The following is a 19,184-nucleotide window of genomic DNA, read 5'->3' on the forward strand; positions in this document are numbered from 1 at the left end:
TCTCTTTGGTTAGAAAAGTGGTGCGTGCGATTTGTCTAACCAGGGTCGCCCGGATGAGCGGATTGTTGTGTTCTTTCTTGTACTCGACACAATCCACCATTCTATAGTACACAATGCCAAACCTACACCAGTCTCACTCACTGTAAAAACAAGTTTTATTACACGTTGCAACAAGCGCAATAAAGACGAACAAACCAAACAAGTAAAACACTTTCATTTAGCCACTGACGAAATATGACAAACATATTAACTATGCAAAATATTACTCCTGTAGAGAAATAGACTACTTGAGTACGCTACAAAATGTGTCCATGTACCTTTAATTGCTCCAACCAATTGAGTTCCAGTAAATATCAAAGCTTTCTTCCTGTGTTGCACAGGACAAAAATAATAAGCTCATGATCAAGAACATTGTCCTGTTCTCAGCGGTGACACGCAGAGCCAGTTTAGGTAAGAAGAATCCGGGTTGGCATCGAAATGAATGAGGTGGTTGTTGACATAATAATAGTGAGGTGGAAAAGTGAAAGACAGAGAGAGAATGCCGCAAGCAGGGACTCAAATGGTCGCCTTTTGCGTCATCACAGTTGCGCTGTCGATTGTTGTAACACTGGTCTATGTGAATAATAACGAAGGTAAAGTATAAACGGCGTTAAGATAAATTATAGTTATTCCCACGAGGTTAATGTCTTTGCTTCTAAAAGTTGTACACAAAACAAATCTTTGTCAGACTAATTTAGCATTTCAGTGCAGGGGACAAAATAATAACAAGTAACAACAAGGAGGAACTCTAGGACCTCGGGCAGATGCCCTAGCAGGCAGCATGGACGATGTGGGCGGAGCAATACCACATGAGGTTTAGACCACTGAACTGGGGTCAGTTTGGCATTTGATCCAGTCATGTTTAGATGTCGGGTTGTGGGCGGGGTTACAGGTCCCAGGTCAGTTTTGACGGCTAAATGTCACCCAAAGAACGTATTTTGACGTAGATGATAAAGATTCTAGACACTGGCTAGCATACGAATAGTTTTTACAGAACAGGAAATTGCTTATATTTAAAAGCTGGGAATACTAATTGCTATAGGTGGCACAAAGTTGGACGATCCAATAGTTTATTTGGAGTATACCGGGAGGGGGGAGTATCGCGGCTGTGATGTAACGTTAGCAAAAACGGGGCAGCAAACCGCCGTATCAGCCGTCCATCATCATCATATCCGCAGTGTGTCAACATTTGATCCATTTGCTTGGCTTGCTTTACTGTTTGTTACGAGGCGACCTTACTTTTGGACCGACCGACTATAATATGCATGCAAATACAACACGGGGTTTTCTGTGGTCGGATGTAGAGACCAGAACCTTGCTGAACATCTGGGGGGAGCAGGACATCCAGGTAGCGCTGGACGGAAACTTCCGAAACAGCTTTGTCTACCGAGATGTCGCGCGGAGGCTGGGGGTGATGGGCTTCGAGAGGACCTCGGACCAGTGCCGCGTGCGGATTAAGAGCCTCAAAAGGCAATATTTGCTAGCGAAGGAAGGTAATCTACGGAACAACGGGCAGTATCACAAGATATGTAAGTTTTACGACACGATGGAACGGATTTTAAGCAACCGACCTGCGATTGACCCCCAGGAGTTCATTGACAGCGGGGCGTGTGGTGATGAGACGGGGGACGGGGCGGAAGAGGATGGAGATGATGCTCAGGATACATACTCGGAGACCATGGGAGAATGTCCCATTCCTGCGGAAACCGAAGTGAAGCTGGAGTATCCAAGTGTTCCCATTCCTATTCCCGTTAAAGTGACAGTGGGGAACAATGGTGAGTGCACAAACTGTGTCCATATAATACCAGTTCTATATATTATGTTAAAACAAAAACAATGCACTGTTCAGACCTGATGTTTTGTAAATTTTTAATAATTTACTATTTTTAATGCTTTCACTACAGGTGCAACATTGAGGCAAAACAAGAACGGTGGCCAGGGAGTCAGTAGTCTGTCGCCCGGGAAACCCAAACGGCAGAGGAAGCGGCGGGCAAACTTCCCCATGGAGAAGCTAATGGAGCAGTTTCTGGAGCAGAGCGCCCAGGCTGAGGAGTGCTTCTACAGGATGGAGGAGCAGCGTCTGCGGGCGGAGGACCGTCGGAGAGAGGTCGAGCACGCCAGGGAGCTCCAAATGCTGCAGATGCTTGGCCAGATGTTCTCCAACATCTCCCCTGCCAGCTCTGCTCCCCCGGCAGAGGCAGCGTCCAGGACGGTGCCCCCCTCCGCCAGTGCCCCTGTATACTCCACCAGTGCCTCTCCCTCTTGTACACGTGGCCAGTCCAGTCATCATCATCACCGACGTTCTTCAACCCCGGCAGATTATTTGAACCAACAAAGTCAACAGTTCAACCCAGATCCCAATTCATTAGGTATTCGTTTTTTTCTGTGACGTTGGAGCCTCAAGATGGAGACCTCAAAAGATATATCCACAATATTGACCAACACGATAGAGCCATTAATTACTCCGCTACAGTAGGCCTACAATTGTGTTTTGCGTGAGGTTCTTTCTTTGTTTTGTTTTGGGGTGGTTCCTCAGTGCAGTAGACACTATGGGCCGGCTCAGACAAGGCATTCAAAATGCATCTTGGAGTTGGATACTCTGCATGGCTGCAAGCTTTAAACACAGGTCTGAACTGTCTTGATTTTTCCCTCAAGACGTCTTGGTATATTCTGGGTGGTGGAGAGGTAAAACACTTGCCCACTACTACGGCAGAGAACCAGGCGTTAGATTCCCAACTGTGGTGCCTCTGGCTGGGTGCTTAAACAAACAGTTGCAGAGTTCACAGATGGAAAGCCGTCAAGGATTGTGTCATTTTTGTTGCTCTATTAACTCCTACTGGTTGGTCAAAGTGTCTGAGTCACTGGGCAGGTGTTATGCTCTCCCCGTGAAACTCAGTGCTGCCATGTGATAAGTGGCAAATCAAAGGAGGCATATGGAGTAACCCTCCACCAAGCCCCAGTACACGGGGGCATTGACAAATTGGGAGAAAATTGGGATACGACACATAATACACATTATGTAGTGTGTAGTGGGAACACAAATGTGTCCCTGTCACCAAGTGCATCCTATATTCAATAACATTGCATGTACATTTTGGCTAGTCTTTGCCTGTAAAGCTTTGTAAATGTTGGTTAGGTGGCGTTATCCGCAATGCCTGAAAACTTTGGAAAGTCCTAAAGATTCACTGCAGCAGCTTGCATCTTTTTTTTCTTCTTTTGTCAAGTAATTCAATTGAGCAGCGGATCTTTTCACTAGATATTTATATAGATAGCTTAATGTTCCTGTGAGAATGACGTCTCTTTGTTTTAAACAGGGACTTACGTTCTCCAAAAAGGCTCTTGAAAAAACACTAGAGGCCCCCAGACGGGCCCAGAGTGAATAAAGATTAAGTTATTTACAATGCATCAGATTTTTATTTTGCGGAGTTGGTTCAGCACAAGCTATTCTTAACACCATGTGGGTAAGTTATACAACAGGTGGCAGGTATTAAGTCTATCCCAAAAATGGCTTAAGCAAAAACATAAGGGGATAGTCTTATTTATCAAGAGTGCATGGAACATCTTGTTTGCCTGGTAGAAGACTGTTTTTGAGCATGATTATTTGCATATTGAGCAAATAAGTGGACACTAAAACACAGTTGAGGCACATTCCATTTTAAGGTGCAACAGCAATCCATCTCAACTGGACATAGACACGAGCTGGATATATCTGGATACAACCAGATATGCATTCTGAACTGGGCCTATGTACAGTAGTATATCGTCAGCCTCAGCTGGCATTTAATTTAATCTCTCGCTGTGTTTCTCCCAGTCATTGATCGCTACTACAGCTTTGGCTCCAAGGGGCACAGAGGGATGGATGATGACATCCTTACACTGGTGAAGAGTATCATCCCTCCACTGACATCAAAAAAGCACAAGGGTCAAGATGGAAGAATTGGGATCATTGGCGGTTGCCAAGAGTACGTTGTGCAATAGGAGTGCATTTTAAAGGATGTGTTGATTCTCTATGGAGCCTTGTTCTTAGTTCTTTTCCTCTTCTGTCTGTCATCTCAGGTACACGGGAGCGCCATACTTTGCTGCCATCTCTGCACTAAAAGTGGTAAATGCACATCATTTTCAAGCTTGAACAATCATTAAAGGGAGGGACACTATCATGGCTTTCAACATTACTACACTAGCTACACTTATCCTTTTTAGCCCAAATGTCTGACTGTATCTTGTGCCGTTTGCATTTCTGACTAATAAAGTATTCAGCTCGGTGGCACTGTGGTTGGTGTCTGCCCTGAGATCAGGAGGTCGGGTTCAATTCTCGGCAGAGTCGTTCCAAAGAAGGGTTCGATTGGGTTTGTATGCCCATGCAACATACTAGTCATATCCAAGGGAATGTAGTTGACTTGTACATCAAGCCAACTCAAGGTACAGAAACAAGAGACCTATGGGCTTACTTATGACCGCTTTAACATTATCTGTACATTATATATCCCCTCCACAGTGTACTTGTTGTAGGGCTAATGTATCACTCAATGGGTATAAAACTGAGCAGTCTTCTGTCTGTTAAATGCAGCTGAAGTTGTGCTGAAAGGTTTGCTCACTGGATGTTCTTTAAAAATTTACTGAAATGCACATCAGAGGCATGATAGTGTTCCTTTAACATTTCCATCCGTTCTTATTAGTTTATAAGTGTAGTATGACATTGTGTCTTTGCTCTCTCTATAGGGTGCTGATCTGTCTCATGTATTCTGCACCAGGGATGCTGCAACTGTAATCAAGTCATACAGCCCTGAGCTCATAGTCCATCCTGTACTGTAAGTATGCTTTGAGAGAGTGTTTATTTTTCAACCACAATTTACAATGTAAACCGTATACATGAACACAACAATTGTATTACTCCACATATTCAAATATTCAGAGTACTACTGTAGGTGTAAACATTGAGACATAAATTATATACCGGTATTCTTCTTTGTTTACTTTTGTTCTTCATGGTGTGCTTAATGTTCACTTGCTCAGTTGCCAACTGGTCATGTTATAAACATGTGTATAGTAGGATTAATGATGTGATACAGTATGGAGATAGTGTACCATATCCAAATCAGAGCTTAACATAGAAGTGTTACCCATGATGCTATGGGCATGTAAAACCAGGCACGTAGCGTGGATCAAATGATTGACTGGGCAAATTAGCATCGCGCAGCGCATCCCCGGCCGAAGCTGTGTGAACGGTTTGGGGGACCATTTAAACAAAGACGGCTTGCATGCTGTGGTTTGCTATACTAAACAGAAATTTGCATGCACAAGGGATGCCAAAGTAGTCTATCTTTTGTTGTTTTTCTTGTTTTTTCGCCCCCTTTCTTCGAAGTTAGACTGGGCCAGCTCTAAACTGACTGGGCCACGGCCCGTGTGGCCCAATGGACCCTACGCCGGTGTGTTAAACATCCTCTTTGTGGCACATTTGTGTATTATTTATATAGGGACAGCCCCAATGCAGTGGAGGAGATAGAGAAGTGGCTCCCAAGATTACACAGCCTGGTGGTCGGCCCAGGACTAGGGAGGGAGGACGCACTCCTGAAAACAGCCAAGGCATGTGAAATATACCTACAGTATCCAACACTAATTTTCCACTGTGTTTTGTCTTGTCTACATTTTCAGCAACTATTTGACAAATGCAATAGCATTTTGAGCACCTGGCTAGACGATCAAATGTCAAGTATGTATTTTTTTTTGTAATTTTCTGATCATTATCATCTTCAATTGAAACTTTCCCCCCTTTTTAGGAGGTAATAGAGAAGACAAAAGCAAGAGATATTCCTATAATTATTGATGCAGTAAGTCCTCATTTTGTTAAATTATTGGCTGTGGAAGAGATTGTATTTTAATGGCAAACATCAGCATTGCACTGATTTTTACAGTGTAGGTGAGTGGTTTGTTTGTTTTTCTTCAACAGGATGGATTATGGCTAGTTTCACAGCAGCCATCTGTCATTCAAGGGTACCAGAAGGGCATTCTTACACCTAACTTAATGGAGTTCACGCGACTATACGAGGCACTGGTGGGTCTTATTACATTATATAATAGCTTAATCGTGGTTATTTGAGATGATTATTATTTCTGCATAATCGTCAGTCGTTTCCATTCATCTGTATAGAATCTGCTTAAAGCATGTGCATAAATATTCGAGAACTTATGGATCTGCTATTTTCACTCCAGCTTGTGTCAAGTCAACGGACAACGACCCTCAACTTCTCCTCAAGTCAAAAATAATCTCATTGAAAATTAATTATTAACAAAGGCGCGTCAGTCAATTCCCCTCTGAAACTACCGTAAAAGAAATGTAATTTGTATGTTCCAACCAGAAACACAATTAAATCGTTAATCACAATTAACTGAATGACCAATTTCATGACAACCCTAGTGGGTTTCTCAGTTAAATTCAACAAGGGACTAATAAACGGCAACATCCTCCATTTCAAACACAATGAATATTTGTGTGTGTGTGTGTGTGTGTGTGTGTGTGTGTGTGTGTGTGTGTGTGTGTGTGTGTGTGTGTGTGTGCATGCGTGCATGCTTGTGACAATGTTTTAGCACCAAGAACCTATGGACAGCGATGATCATCAGAGGAGTGCCATGCAGCTCAGTGTAGCTATGGGCAACGTCACTGTGGTGCTCAAAGGGGAACAGGATGTAATCACGGATGGCACCAAGGGTTGGTACTCAGCATCCACCACATCCAACCACTTTAACATTCAGACCTGAGGACAATTCTACAAATGTCTTCTAAATCCTAACAGTTTTCTGAAAAACCCATGTTTCTATGTCAGTGGTTCTCAAACATTTTCACATCAACAATATATGTAATTGGCCGCCGACCCCTATCTGAAAATATGTTGTTCCAGGTTAGTATAATGAGCATGTAATATCACTGTCTGATAGTGTCCTTGTTTACAGTGACCCTTTGCGGCATTGAGGGCAGTGGGAGACGATGTGGAGGACAAGGTGATCTTCTCTCTGGAGCTCTAGGTGTGCTAGCACACTGGGCCTATGCTTCATCTGCAGGAATTGACAAAAGGTACAGAAATATATGCTAGTTTGGCAATGTATGTATACTCTGAGAGTGTATAAATGGAACTATATGGCCCTCTGAGTTACAAATTGATACATTAAATGAGTATTCCATGCTAGAAGGCTTTCTTACCTTTATCCAGGTGTTATTTTGTGCAAAAGTGCATTATTGGCTATTTCCCCTAATTTAAGCCCTCAATGGGGGTTGGGTTTTTGTGCTAATTTGCTTATTTCCATCGAAATAAGTAGTAAAGTGTGCTGCTTGTGCTTGGGATACTATTTACATTATGAAGAGAGGATATATGCAACAAAACAAATTGAGCGATGGAAATAAGCACAACACCCCAAAAATAAATAAATAGCACAACACCCCAATGCCCCATTCAATTCAATGCAATTCAATTCAAGTCATTGAGGGCTTATGGTAGGGGAAATAGCCAATAATGGGCTTTTGCACACAATAACACCTGGACCTCTTTGGTGGGGACGTAACAACTACAAATAAAGGTAAGAAAGCCTTCTAGCATGGAATTCTCCTTTAACACAGTGGATCTTACAGTGTTGTACTTTATAAATATTGATTGTATTATTTTAAACTGAAGCCGTTATTAAGATATGTCTGGGATGCTTCCTAATCTTTGAACAAATCTGTCTCATCCAACTTTCAGTGTAAATCCATCAATCATCGCAGCGTTTGGGGCTTGCTCCCTGACCAGGCAATGCAACAGTCACGCATTCCATCAACACGGCCGATCCACTACCACCTCAGATATGATCCAGGAGATAAACACTGCCTTCAAAAAGCTCTTTGAAAACTGAAGAGGGGAAAAAAGTGTATAGTGGTTCTACTGGATGTGGAGAATTGCTCAAGCAAAAGTCTGAATGGGGTGGTTTGATGCAGGTATGAGAAATGGCACCCGGCCAGGAGAGTTTTCATAATCCCATGCTCACACAATAAGATGGTGCTGTGTTAATTATATGCCTGTTTGAATATGAAATAAATATCAGGAAATAAATAAAACTGATGCTGTTATTTGATTCTGTCGCACTTGCCACATGGGGGCGATGTTGACAAAGGTAAAGCTCATTTGACTTTATGAAAAATAATGTTATTTCTGAAGGGAATATGTTCACTCTGTTTGTTAGGTGTAGCTCTGTACTGACTAGTGTACAGCATCGCCACCATTTGGTAGTAGGCTATATATTCATTGTCCCAAACATTTCTGTTCTGGGCTGGCCTGCCTGGCCAAGAAGAATTCGCCACATAACAAGTAGGATTGTTAACATTGCGAAAAAGTAAAACTGGTAAAACATCGTTTTATCAGTGACTATCAGTTACAACCTAGCCCCACCCCAATATGTTCCCTCAGTCCCTACGCTCATTCTGTTCTGTACTACAGAATGAGCGTAGGGACTGAGGGGACATTATTGGGGCTATAGTTTGACCATCTTTCATTTCGTTACAATGGAGATTTGTTTGGATAGAGTTTGCGACCTAGAAGTTTATTTGTGGAGAACAACAGTCACCAGATGTTCCGTGTCTCAGCCGTTTAAAACCAGAAGAGTGGAGGATTAATTAAATTACTACTGTACTGCGTAGGTTTCTTCGCCAAATACAGACATATCTCCTCTTCCACCTATTGTTTGTAATAAAAAGAAGTTGCGCTCGCTAGCCCACATTCAGAGGGAGACACGACACCACAACAAAAGGCTGCCTTCCAGCAGCAAGTCTTTTTTCGTCACATGGCGGTGTCGCGCGGCCAAAGATCGCCAACATACAAGCTCACCGCTAGTCGCGACGCGACGCGCTGTGATCTTGTACATCAGGTTTCCTCGCGCGACACCGCAGTGGGACGAATGTAGCTGCAATGCGCACGCGCACAACCGAAGACCTAGCTGAACCCATTGCTAATGTTGCTAACCAGGTTGGTTGATGCTTGGTGGGTTGGTTGTTTTCATGTTGTAGTATTTTAGTAGTCCATGAGACGTCGTTTGTTGTTTCACATCACGGCTAAAGAACAGCTAATGCGGCGCAACGATCACCACGCAGAACAACACAGTTAAGGTAATTTATGTAAAGTACAACTCACTTGCTAAATGCATTATTAAAGCGTTTTGATCTTGACAGATTTGCATACTGTACGCTAAACACGCTAACTTACTTGGCTAACTGTTATCGTGGCAAACCGTGGGTTAAAACGCTACAGCAAGTGCTAATAACCACTTTCAATTATTGCATTGATTGCAGTTACTGGCCAAATGTTTTTCCACTCGGAACAATGAAACGGTAATAACGTAGTAGTTATCACAGTAGCGCGTAAGTAACCAAGTGAAGGCGCCTGTCGTTTGCTAAACCAAATGTGATCACATTTTTTACATCACGCGTAAACATATTTGGCAAGACCATAATCTTAGGTTAACGTAACGTTATATACCGATTAACCGTTAGCAACTTTGTTATACACTGAGGTAGCGCTGCCAAGTAATTTAATGTTCCGAAATGTAAAACCATATTTGCCTAAAACTCTCGTTAATTTGTTTGTGTAGCAAAAGATTCTGAAAGCGTTGGTGGAGTGCGCAAATCTAACAGCAACCACGGTGAAAACTAGTACATTTTATATCTTTCCTGTAGTATCTTATCCATGCTTTTTTGCTCTTCAACTACCCCGTTTCGCAGACGAGTCACGACGTACACACGTTAATTGTGGCTTTTGGTTGTGGGTGTGTTTCATTTACAGAGTACGTGTGTTCCTTACGGTCTACTGTAAATCAAACAGCTATCTGTTTGCCTGTGTTAACTGTTCACGCTGGCATTGACAAAGTAACAACGAATGAAACTCAGCTGTGTTTACCTGTCAAAGTCTATAGCAGACACTTTGACAGATGACTTTCATTATTCTAGTTATTTCTTATAGCAGCTACTGCTAGTTATATAGTATTTAAAAGGGTCCATGAAAGTGGTGACACCACCAGTAGTGTAGAGCTTGTTTGTTTGATTGATTGGGTACAGTCAAACATAAATGTAATCAGTACAGGGTACAGTCAAACATAAATGTAATCAGTACAGTCAAAACATGTCCAATAGGATCACCGGAAAAAAGGATTGGGCATTCAATTCATAATCATATGGTATCAGTACAATAGAGGTTATGCGGGAACGGCCTACTGAGTGGCAAACTACTTTTCTGGCCTTGACAGCCCATACATCCAAACAGAAAAGTCCTATCCGATTGCATTAAACAACGTTAAACTACTATTTACCATTCACTTCATGCATGCGCATACCCTCTATACCAGTAAAGTATAGCTTCCACTAATAGTTGCTAGATGTATTTGTTGCAGAGGATGCTGTATCAAAAGTTGTTACTTTTCGCTGTGCTGTACTTGTACTGTACATTGACAATAAATTGAATCTCATCTCAAGTCACGACATATTTATTTGTCTCTACAGGAGCGCTGGGTGTAACCTCTGAAGACACACCAGCAATGTTGAACCCAACTAATGGGGATCCAGTCCACGTTGTTGCAAATTATGTCGAGGAATATTTGGATCTGGTTGAATCACTTCCTTTCGATTTACAGAGGAATGTATCCCTCATGAAGGAAATTGATGCAAAATATCAAGGTAAAGAAACTAGTCAGTATAGGAATGAATGTTAAAAGTGTAACATTTGACACCTGCACTCATACATATCCAGGTCTTACAGCAAACCTTACTGTGATGTGAATGATAATCAATACTTCTTGATATCAATGTTTGACATTATTTTTTTAACACATTTTAAGTGATTGCAGAAATCTCAAACTGACAAACAGCCCATATCCTAAATTATTTCTCTTGCAATACATCATGCTTTCTGTAGGTTTCCAAGAGTATTATGTGGTTCGTGCAAAAATAGTTGCAGTAAACGTCTTTCTTAGTGGGTCTATTTGACAGCATTGTCATTTGAACATCTGACTGGTGGGAGGGAGTGTTGATTTTGATTTACAGTGTAGTAGTATTTTTCTTATTCACCCCTTCATTCATAATTAAATTAAATGTCCCAGTATGACAATTTAAACATTTAAACTTTTTTGTACACAGTGTGAGAATTCTGTACACACCTTGTCATTTGCTTTATGTCTAATTACAAACCTCATTTTGTTTCTGGCAGATGTTCTACAGGAGCTTGATGATGCCTATGAACGCTACCGCCGTGAGTCAGACCCCCTCCAACGACGCAGGCTTCAGCTATCTATTCAGAGGGTACTTATCCGCAGCCAAGAGCTTGGAGATGAGAAGATCCAGATTGCTGGTCAAATGGTGTGTATGGAACACATTAAAACTCATTCTAAGCCAAATACGTTTTTGACTAATTTTCTCAAATAGCTATCAAAGCCACCAAAAATAATCTTACAACTCTCTTTCTAAAAGAATAGAACAAATCTACGTTAGCTTGTGCTGAACTATTGCTACTGCCATTTAGCTATGTATGAGATAATAAATATCCCCCCCCCCACTTGTTCTAGGTGGAGCTGGTTGAAAACAGAACGAGACAAGTAGATTGGCATTCGGAGCTCCTGCATTCATCACAGGAACCCCCGGAAAGTCACGCCCCCCCAGTAACCTCCACGCCAACCACTCCAGCTTCCATGACATCGTCAACATCAGCCGCCATCACTCCGGGTAAGGCAAGCCACCATGACAAAAGACGTGATGAGGTCACCCCAAGCTCAGCCGGCGGCGACAAGTCTGGAGGTAAACGTTCAAGACGCCAGAAAAACGGGGAGAATCGTGAAAGCTACGTGGGTCTAGAGCACAGCGAGGACGCTGGCATGGGGGCATCACGGGAAAAGAGGGCTAAAACCTCGTCCTCAAAGAAGAAGAAACGGTCAAAAGGTAAATCTGAGAGAGAAGTCTCACCCCCAGACCTGCCTATTGACCCAGATGAGCCAACATACTGCCTGTGTGAGCAGGTGTCCTATGGGGAGATGATTGGCTGTGATAATGATGAATGTCCTATTGAGTGGTTCCACTTCTCATGTGTGGGACTTCATCATAAGCCCAAGGGCAAGTGGTTCTGCCCAAAGTGTAGGGGTGAGAATGAGAAAACCATGGACAAGGCCCTAGAAAGGGCCAAGAAAGAGCGAGCATACAACAGGTAGCTACTTCTGCCTGGTCCAATGAACACTATTAATGTAATGTATTATATTCCTTTTGTGGCTCTTGCATTTGTATTCATTTACCTGCAGTTTTATTTGAATGATGAATTGAAGAGAGCTCTTGTAAAGCGTTATTTTTGTAATGTTAAGTGCTAAAAAGCCGTAAAGCTAGATTACACTTTGTGGTCAGGATTCTCAGCAAAGCTGCATGTTTTAACAATTGTCCTACACGTACATGACCAACCGTAGTTATCGGCTAAGATGTTGTATCATGCATGTAATTACCCATCTTACTGTCCCATGCTGAACTAATAAAACATTTATAAACAAGGTTTATTTTCTGAATGAATATACCATTTTCAGTCTATCAGATCAGCCCTGTCTGAAAGTTATTCCGTCTAGTCAAAAGGATAATCACGAGTTGTAGAACAAGCTAGTCAGCCCTTAAACCCATAATTATAATTCTGTTCTGTAGTCTGTTCAGTTACTTGGTTTCTGCATGTTATGCTACAATGTAGGCATGTTCTATCACAAGACGTACTGTATTGGTAGGTCCCATAGTCACTGCCCCTCTGGATCTAGGATCTACTAGACTTTACCTTTAGAAATCCCCTGGCCTGTACTGGAGGGCTCTCATAATAGATTGCACTCCCCTATCAGTGTTGCCAGAGCTCCACACCACGGTCATATTCAAAAATAGCAAAGCAACAACTCCACGTTAGACCTCTTGTCTTGAGTGTTCTCTTATCTAGTGCTATTGGATACTCGTGTTTACACCACTGTTTGTTACTCACCACCAGTAACATTAGTCACAATGTTAAGTTACCTTGTATTCAACATCAGCTGTCCTAGACCACAGGAAAATGTCAAATAGAGCTCCTTCTCAAAAAATGATATCATGGAAAAGTACATTTTCTTCCAGAATATAATTAAAAAAGTGAAACATCCATATATTCGATTCATTGCACAAAGTGAAATATTTAAAACCTTTGTTTTAATCTCGATTATGACATACAGCTCATTAGAATAGTCCACAGGACCACTAAATCCTGGTTGTGTTGACTCTGGACTTGATAAAACAGTGATTATTTAGGCCATGTCTGCATGGTGTTGGTCCACTGAGTGAAAATGTACTGGTTTTAACACAGCCACAGGAGTACTTCAGTATGTTGACAAGCTTAATGGAGATGCTGATTTTCCTTTTCAGCTCAATTTGGCACCTACCCAGTGCCAAAACTACTAGTAACTGGTGTACTGACCATGGTATTACTGTGCTTAACTGACCTGATCCCCACAGAGAATCTACAGTAGGTTGTATTGTCAAGAGGAATATGTGGCAAGTCTGTTGCTCTCCCCAGGTTGGCGGAGGGTGTGTAGAGCCCAGGATCACATTAGATAATTGACAGGGGTGAAAAATGGGTTACAAAATCATTGGATAAAAAGTGTGAGACATGATTCAACAATACAAATGAATTTACAGCTGTTATCAAAGAAAACGGTACCATTCATACCCTGAAGGCAACCTGCTTGTCGAAACGTTGGCTTAAAGCTTATAGCATCGTGACTAAGAGCTGTGTGGCCTCTTTCCTTTCTTAGTCAAAGTTTTATTTCCTGCGGTCAACACCTCCCCACTACTGGTTTGCACTACCTTTTTGTTTGATCAAAGCAAACAGTGCCACATTGATGAAATAATTTGTTCAAAAATAGCCCAAACCAAGTATTGACTGCATACATCAATATGCTTTTCAGACGTCAGACATTTCTCGATTAATAGATTTATTTTTAGTGGTCTCGTAAAATAAATATTTTGATAGGATTTTTTTTATTTTCATGAGCTGTATTCCATAATCATGAAGATTCAACAAAAAAAGTTAAATCATTCACTTTATGCAGAATTAATTGATAATATATGAAAGCATTATGGTCATTGTAGTAATCCAGCAATATCTCAGTCAAAAACACAGACTACATAATTGTTCTGGCCATAGAGTACAAATTTTAAATTGTGCCACTGTTATCTACTACAAATACTATTTCTTCCAGCGGTGAAATGTCCCTTTAATCGATACACTTGGCTACGTGATTAGAGCCCTTTAACATAATGAATTAATTTTACTTTACAAGTGCTGGGAGAAAAATGACACAGGGAACAACAAGTGCAAAATCTGTACATAGTTCAGATGCATGTTTTTTATATACATGATTACAGAACAGAACATGAATACACTCTTTCTGTCATGCATGTAAGAGTTCACAACACAGTCAACACATGGTTTAAAGAGATGGATTAGGGTGAATTGTAGTCCAATATGTTCAGGCTGCAAACTCCTAAAGAAAGGTGAGTGGTCAGGCAGGAGTCCAGAGAAAACTACTTTTGAAAACGCTTTACATAAAAGACCATGGGTACAAGACTGACAAGGACCCATTGTGACTTGTTTATACATCTTGCCAATTCAAATCCAGTCTGTGTGATTTTTTTTTACAGCAAGATAACACAGGCATTGTTTTTGTCTGAATGCCCAAAATGGTCCTTACTGACAAAATATTTCAAAGGCAAGATTGAGCACATACTTCCCATGATAGACTGAAAAAAGAAGTGATTATAGGGGGGGTAACACTCCCAGCAGGTAAAAAAGAAAAAAAAAAAAAAGTTTCTATGAGGGGAAGGTGAATGTAAAGTGCATAAAAGCTTAAAATCAAATTTGTGAGGGATCCAAAAAATTAAGAGGTACTCCACTAAAACTTGCAGCACACACACGCTCAGTATTGAGAGAGCAGCTACCCAGATTGTGTGTGGTCAACTGTCTCTCCAGCTCTGTTCTACAATGGCTGACACTCGTTTCTCATACTCCCGCTTGTTCTCCTGATACAGCTGTGCTGCCTGACTGTTGGCTGGACTGTTTGGGTTTGGTTCATCAAGCAGGGACTGTCGTAAAAAGATAGACATGATGATACATTAATATTACAACCTTTCTAATTCTGCCTATGCGGTGGATTCTGCAAATGCTTTCAATGGGAAATGAGCATTTATTTATCTTTTTGTTTTGAAATTCATGAATGGCAACAAACTGCTCCGTTCCCATTGAAAACAGGGCAGAATCAAAGTTCAGTGTGACAGCACCCTAATACAGTTGTTTAAGATTATTTGGGCCTATTATTTAGATAGTATAGGCAGGAGGTTGAGAACAGAAAGAGGAGGCATATGTCTAGATTAAAATTCTGGTCCTGTAGAAAGATTCCATTCAGTCAAGAATTAGACATCTCCAGAATTAGACAGGCCATCTTTGCAGTCATTTGCATTTCTCAGTGCATCTGTATGAGAATTCAGCAGATAATACTCTTTTCTCTGACACACAGACACTTTAAGACTACAGTAATCATGCTTTCCGCACTGCCCTAATTATATATTTGTCTTCTGTATTACCATGACTCACCTGGATAGAAGTAAGAATAGAGGATACATCATAAGTGGGACTCCAGCGATTCTGAAGAATGTCCAAACATATACTGCCATCTGCATAAACTTTAGATGAAAAACAAAATCAGCATCCACTTGTGTATATGACAATTGCACCGATGGGTGAACAATATGAAAACATCCCTTACCATTTGGATGGAACATCTTTGACACAAATCGTACTGTTGGGGGTTTGTTGGGATATTCTTCTGTGAACTCTACTGTGAGTTTAAATGTACCTGAGAAGAGAAGAACACACCACGGTCAAAGGAGTGATATTTAGTGCATCATTTAGAGTTTTAGAGTTGCAATTAAATATACTATATTTTATTTTGTTTCTTAAAATACTACAGCAAGTGTTGCAGTGTTCCGCATAGTTTTGGTGGTTTCCATATGGAACAAGATGTGTGTGGATGAATTAAAATAAATCTCCTTTCACTATAAATAAGGTATAAAACAGGAAAACCCACTGTAAAAATGATTATAAGTAAACAGTATTTTTGTATCACCTTTACATGATGCAAGTAAACGGTTTTGTTCATGTCAAAAATTATACAGGGATTCTGATCGAATTTTGGAAGTTATAAATGTCAAATAAATCACTCACCATCCTCGAAAGGTGTTCCTTCTGGACTGTAGAGTTTACAAACAAAGACCGCATTTCATTAGATGATTCACACTAGCAGCAATTACAGAATTACAACGGGAAATCTCCATCTCTATAAACGAATTCAGAAACGGGTATCATGGTCGCAGCTTACGCATTTCCTGTAGGCGGACTCGATGTAGCTGCGGGGTTTAAACTACAGTGAACGGTAGAGTAACTGATGTTAGTCTGCCTCAAACGTTACTCTTTTACCTGCTTTTTACTAACACTAACATAACAAAGATGCTCCAGAACATCGAGATGAACCTGTGTAGTTTATGGCTGCTCCAACAGTAGTGGCAACATTCCAAAATTTATAAAAACGGAATGTCAAAATATCCACCGCGGTAGCCGAGACCAGAGCCGTGAGTAATGGTTGAGACGAAGCAGTGAAAGGTCCTGAAACATACATAACGTCAGTCTTACCCAATACCCAATCTTTCTGATTTATGAACACAAGGCTGCCGTACTTTATATCTCATACTTTAAATGCTTAGTATGAGGTATAAAGTCAGCCATGAGACCCGTTTTTAAATTCGTCTATATACACCGTCTTTGGCAATGCATGAACTTCTTACCCAAATATGACAGCATATGTTGTTTTCAGATGGGGCACCACTGACACCAGCAGGAGGGTCCTCTTGCAGCCTACAGAACCACCAATGACAGAAAGTACTGTATAAACCCCACTGTGGCACCATACTCAATACTGGCTCTGTCTTCGCTTTACCTTCGAAGGACTGTTTTTCAATGTAAAGGATGCAGAAATGCATTTACATTATTTTGTATTATCATCAAAATATCTACGACTAATGTTAGTGTCATGAAGAAGGGAAAAAGGGATCTTTAAGTTCAGTTTTGTTTTATTTTTATGAAGTGGAAGCTACATTAACAGTCCTCTAGTCAAAAAGTCAATACATTATAATAGTCTACACAACATGCTGGAAATGTGAAACATTATATTAACATCCTTGAGCTGTGGGGGGAACTGCCAGAACTGGACGGTGGAGATTCTCAAAACTGAAACAATATTGGGTATGACATTTGATTTCCACCCCTTAAAGGAAAGTCGATACTCAAATAGAATTTAATAATCCAGTAGGGCTGGACTGTAACTGAGTTCTGCTTTACTGATTTGATTAGTTTATTTACTTCAGAAACAAATCACTGCAGTGCAGCATAACACCATCATGGCACCACAATAGAATTGTAACCTCCAACAAAAGGTCAAATTGACAAATTTACAATACAAACTAATCTTCTGCATGGTTTGTGCCATGTACACATATCAGCTAATTCACATGTCACATGAACTATTGCACAACTTGTAGCCAGAGCAGGAGGACTGGCTGCTAATGTTTTAAACAAAACAGCTTGAAGTTGAAAATGGATAATTTCAATACTTCAAAGCCCTGTTCCGAAGGGCAGCCCAAATGTGAAATCCTATCCAGATGGATTCGGATTGGTTTTATGAAACTGTCCTGAACTAAGGAATGTGATTCAAAATTTGATTTCCAAAAATCTGTTTCTATGAGGTTGTATACGGTTCCATCTGCATAAAAAAAAGAATGCGACTCCAATATGGATAGGCCACAATACATTTGGGCTCCCATTCTAAACAGAGTTCCTTGCTACCTAAAAAGGTATATTGCACCTTTCTTCAATTGCTTGGGCAATTCAGTTTAAAGGCTAAAAACTAAAAAGCCATATAAGACCACGATAAGTATGCCCAGGGTGGATTAAAAGGAGTTTTTGTAAACCCATAATGATACCGGACAGGCGGACACAATATGCAGTGTGTAATTGTGTATGTATACACTATAGCCAATAATAAAATGTGTTTTGTTTCACATTAGCCAGGACGGTCGCTTGCTCTTCACAAACACGCAAAAACAAGAAATGCAAATCGAATCATAAACATTTCCAGTAATAGTGGCGTCAACCAAATCAAAAAACATTTCCAGTAATATTGGCGATAACCTCGTTTTCACAATACTAAGTTAAAAGTAGTTAACAAGGTACTTGTCCACAGCCATTTAAACCGTAGCCTGCCAACAGGAACTTAGCCAACTAGCTAATAATACAATGAAAAATGACCGCTTGTTGCCCACCTCGCTAAACATAAACTAGCCTACCACAAATAAACATAATACATGTTTTCTTGGAAATGGGTGTGGGTATACATATGCAGCCACCGAACAAATATTAAGGATATTGCGACACATTATCTACAGTACACGGTGTTAAGTTTCGTCCAGCCATAGACCTGGCTCTCACGGTAGCTGCTACTACTTAGCTTAGCTTCGTTAGCTGTTTTTGACACATCACATCACACCGCTGCCTACCAGCATCATTTAATTCCTGGGGAAAGATCGACCGACTCACCGTTTAAAATCTCTCATAAGCCGCCTTCTTGCTGGAGTTGACATTATTTAATGTGTGTGCTACTTAATGTACAATACGTAGATGTTTCAGTAAGCTTATTTTTGATCAAATAAATAGTAATAGCATCGATGTTTTCATATACACCATCACAGTGACACAATTATGCTTGCGCTTCTCTTGCGTCGTCGGTATCTCAATAATCTCGGCCTGACGGGCCTGGCTAGCATAGCTAGGTACACTGGGCGATACCACTTTGCAAATGATGTGAGGGGGTATACTGCCTCACAGGCCATTATATATTTCACACCAACCCGGTCCTCTGATATCAATTAGCCATATTATTGTTTGAATAATCAATCTGTGCGAAAATATAACCCAAATAATGGGTGAAATAATTGTAATAATGGTAAGGTATTTTGATAACGCATCGCCCGCTCCCCTCCGATTCTCATT

At 40.9% G+C, this 19,184-nt stretch overlaps 2 protein-coding genes and 1 pseudogene across 5 annotated transcripts; 2 read left to right on the top strand and 1 right to left on the bottom strand.

Annotated features, from left to right (window-relative positions):
• The first annotated feature begins 157 nt into the window (after window positions 1-157).
• LOC308330505 (ATP-dependent (S)-NAD(P)H-hydrate dehydratase-like) lies at window positions 158-8,084 on the top strand. 3 transcript variants are annotated; one of them, XM_080785388.1, is made up of 12 exons: window positions 158-450; window positions 1,344-1,814; window positions 1,944-2,408; window positions 3,851-4,001; window positions 4,096-4,141; window positions 4,759-4,847; window positions 5,514-5,622; window positions 5,817-5,867; window positions 5,987-6,091; window positions 6,625-6,745; window positions 6,988-7,108; window positions 7,770-8,084. In XM_080785388.1, the coding sequence occupies exons 1-12, from the start codon at window positions 399-401 to the stop codon at window positions 7,918-7,920; spliced, it is 1,932 nt and encodes a 643-aa protein (XP_080641514.1). In that variant the 5' UTR covers window positions 158-398; the 3' UTR covers window positions 7,921-8,084. The 3 variants fall into 3 exon arrangements, with proteins under 3 accessions (XP_080641514.1, XP_080641516.1, XP_080641515.1); XM_080785390.1 differs by having other exon boundaries at window positions 404-450; window positions 1,628-1,814; XM_080785389.1 differs by lacking the exon at window positions 158-450 and having other exon boundaries at window positions 1,391-1,532; window positions 1,628-1,814.
• Window positions 8,085-9,006: 922 nt separating this feature from the next.
• ing1 (inhibitor of growth family, member 1) lies at window positions 9,007-14,293 on the top strand. Its single transcript, XM_080786270.1, has 4 exons — window positions 9,007-9,166; window positions 10,553-10,726; window positions 11,256-11,404; window positions 11,611-14,293. The coding sequence occupies exons 2-4, from the start codon at window positions 10,588-10,590 to the stop codon at window positions 12,244-12,246; spliced, it is 924 nt and encodes a 307-aa protein (XP_080642396.1). The 5' UTR covers window positions 9,007-9,166; window positions 10,553-10,587; the 3' UTR covers window positions 12,247-14,293.
• A 109-nt stretch (window positions 14,294-14,402) lies between these two features.
• LOC308331114 (ubiquitin-conjugating enzyme E2 A-like) lies at window positions 14,403-18,913 on the bottom strand (annotated as a pseudogene). Its single transcript, XR_013966241.1, has 6 exons — window positions 18,732-18,913; window positions 16,925-16,994; window positions 16,308-16,333; window positions 15,850-15,939; window positions 15,678-15,766; window positions 14,403-15,169 (listed from the first exon to the last, which is right to left on the bottom strand). The product of XR_013966241.1 is annotated as a ubiquitin-conjugating enzyme E2 A-like (transcript).
• Window positions 18,914-19,184: the final 271 nt, after the last annotated feature.

The sequence above is a fragment of the Protomyctophum bolini genome, assembly GCF_963924005.1.
Source record: "Protomyctophum bolini genome assembly, chromosome: 16".
Classification (NCBI taxonomy): Eukaryota; Metazoa; Chordata; class Actinopteri; order Myctophiformes; family Myctophidae; genus Protomyctophum; species Protomyctophum bolini.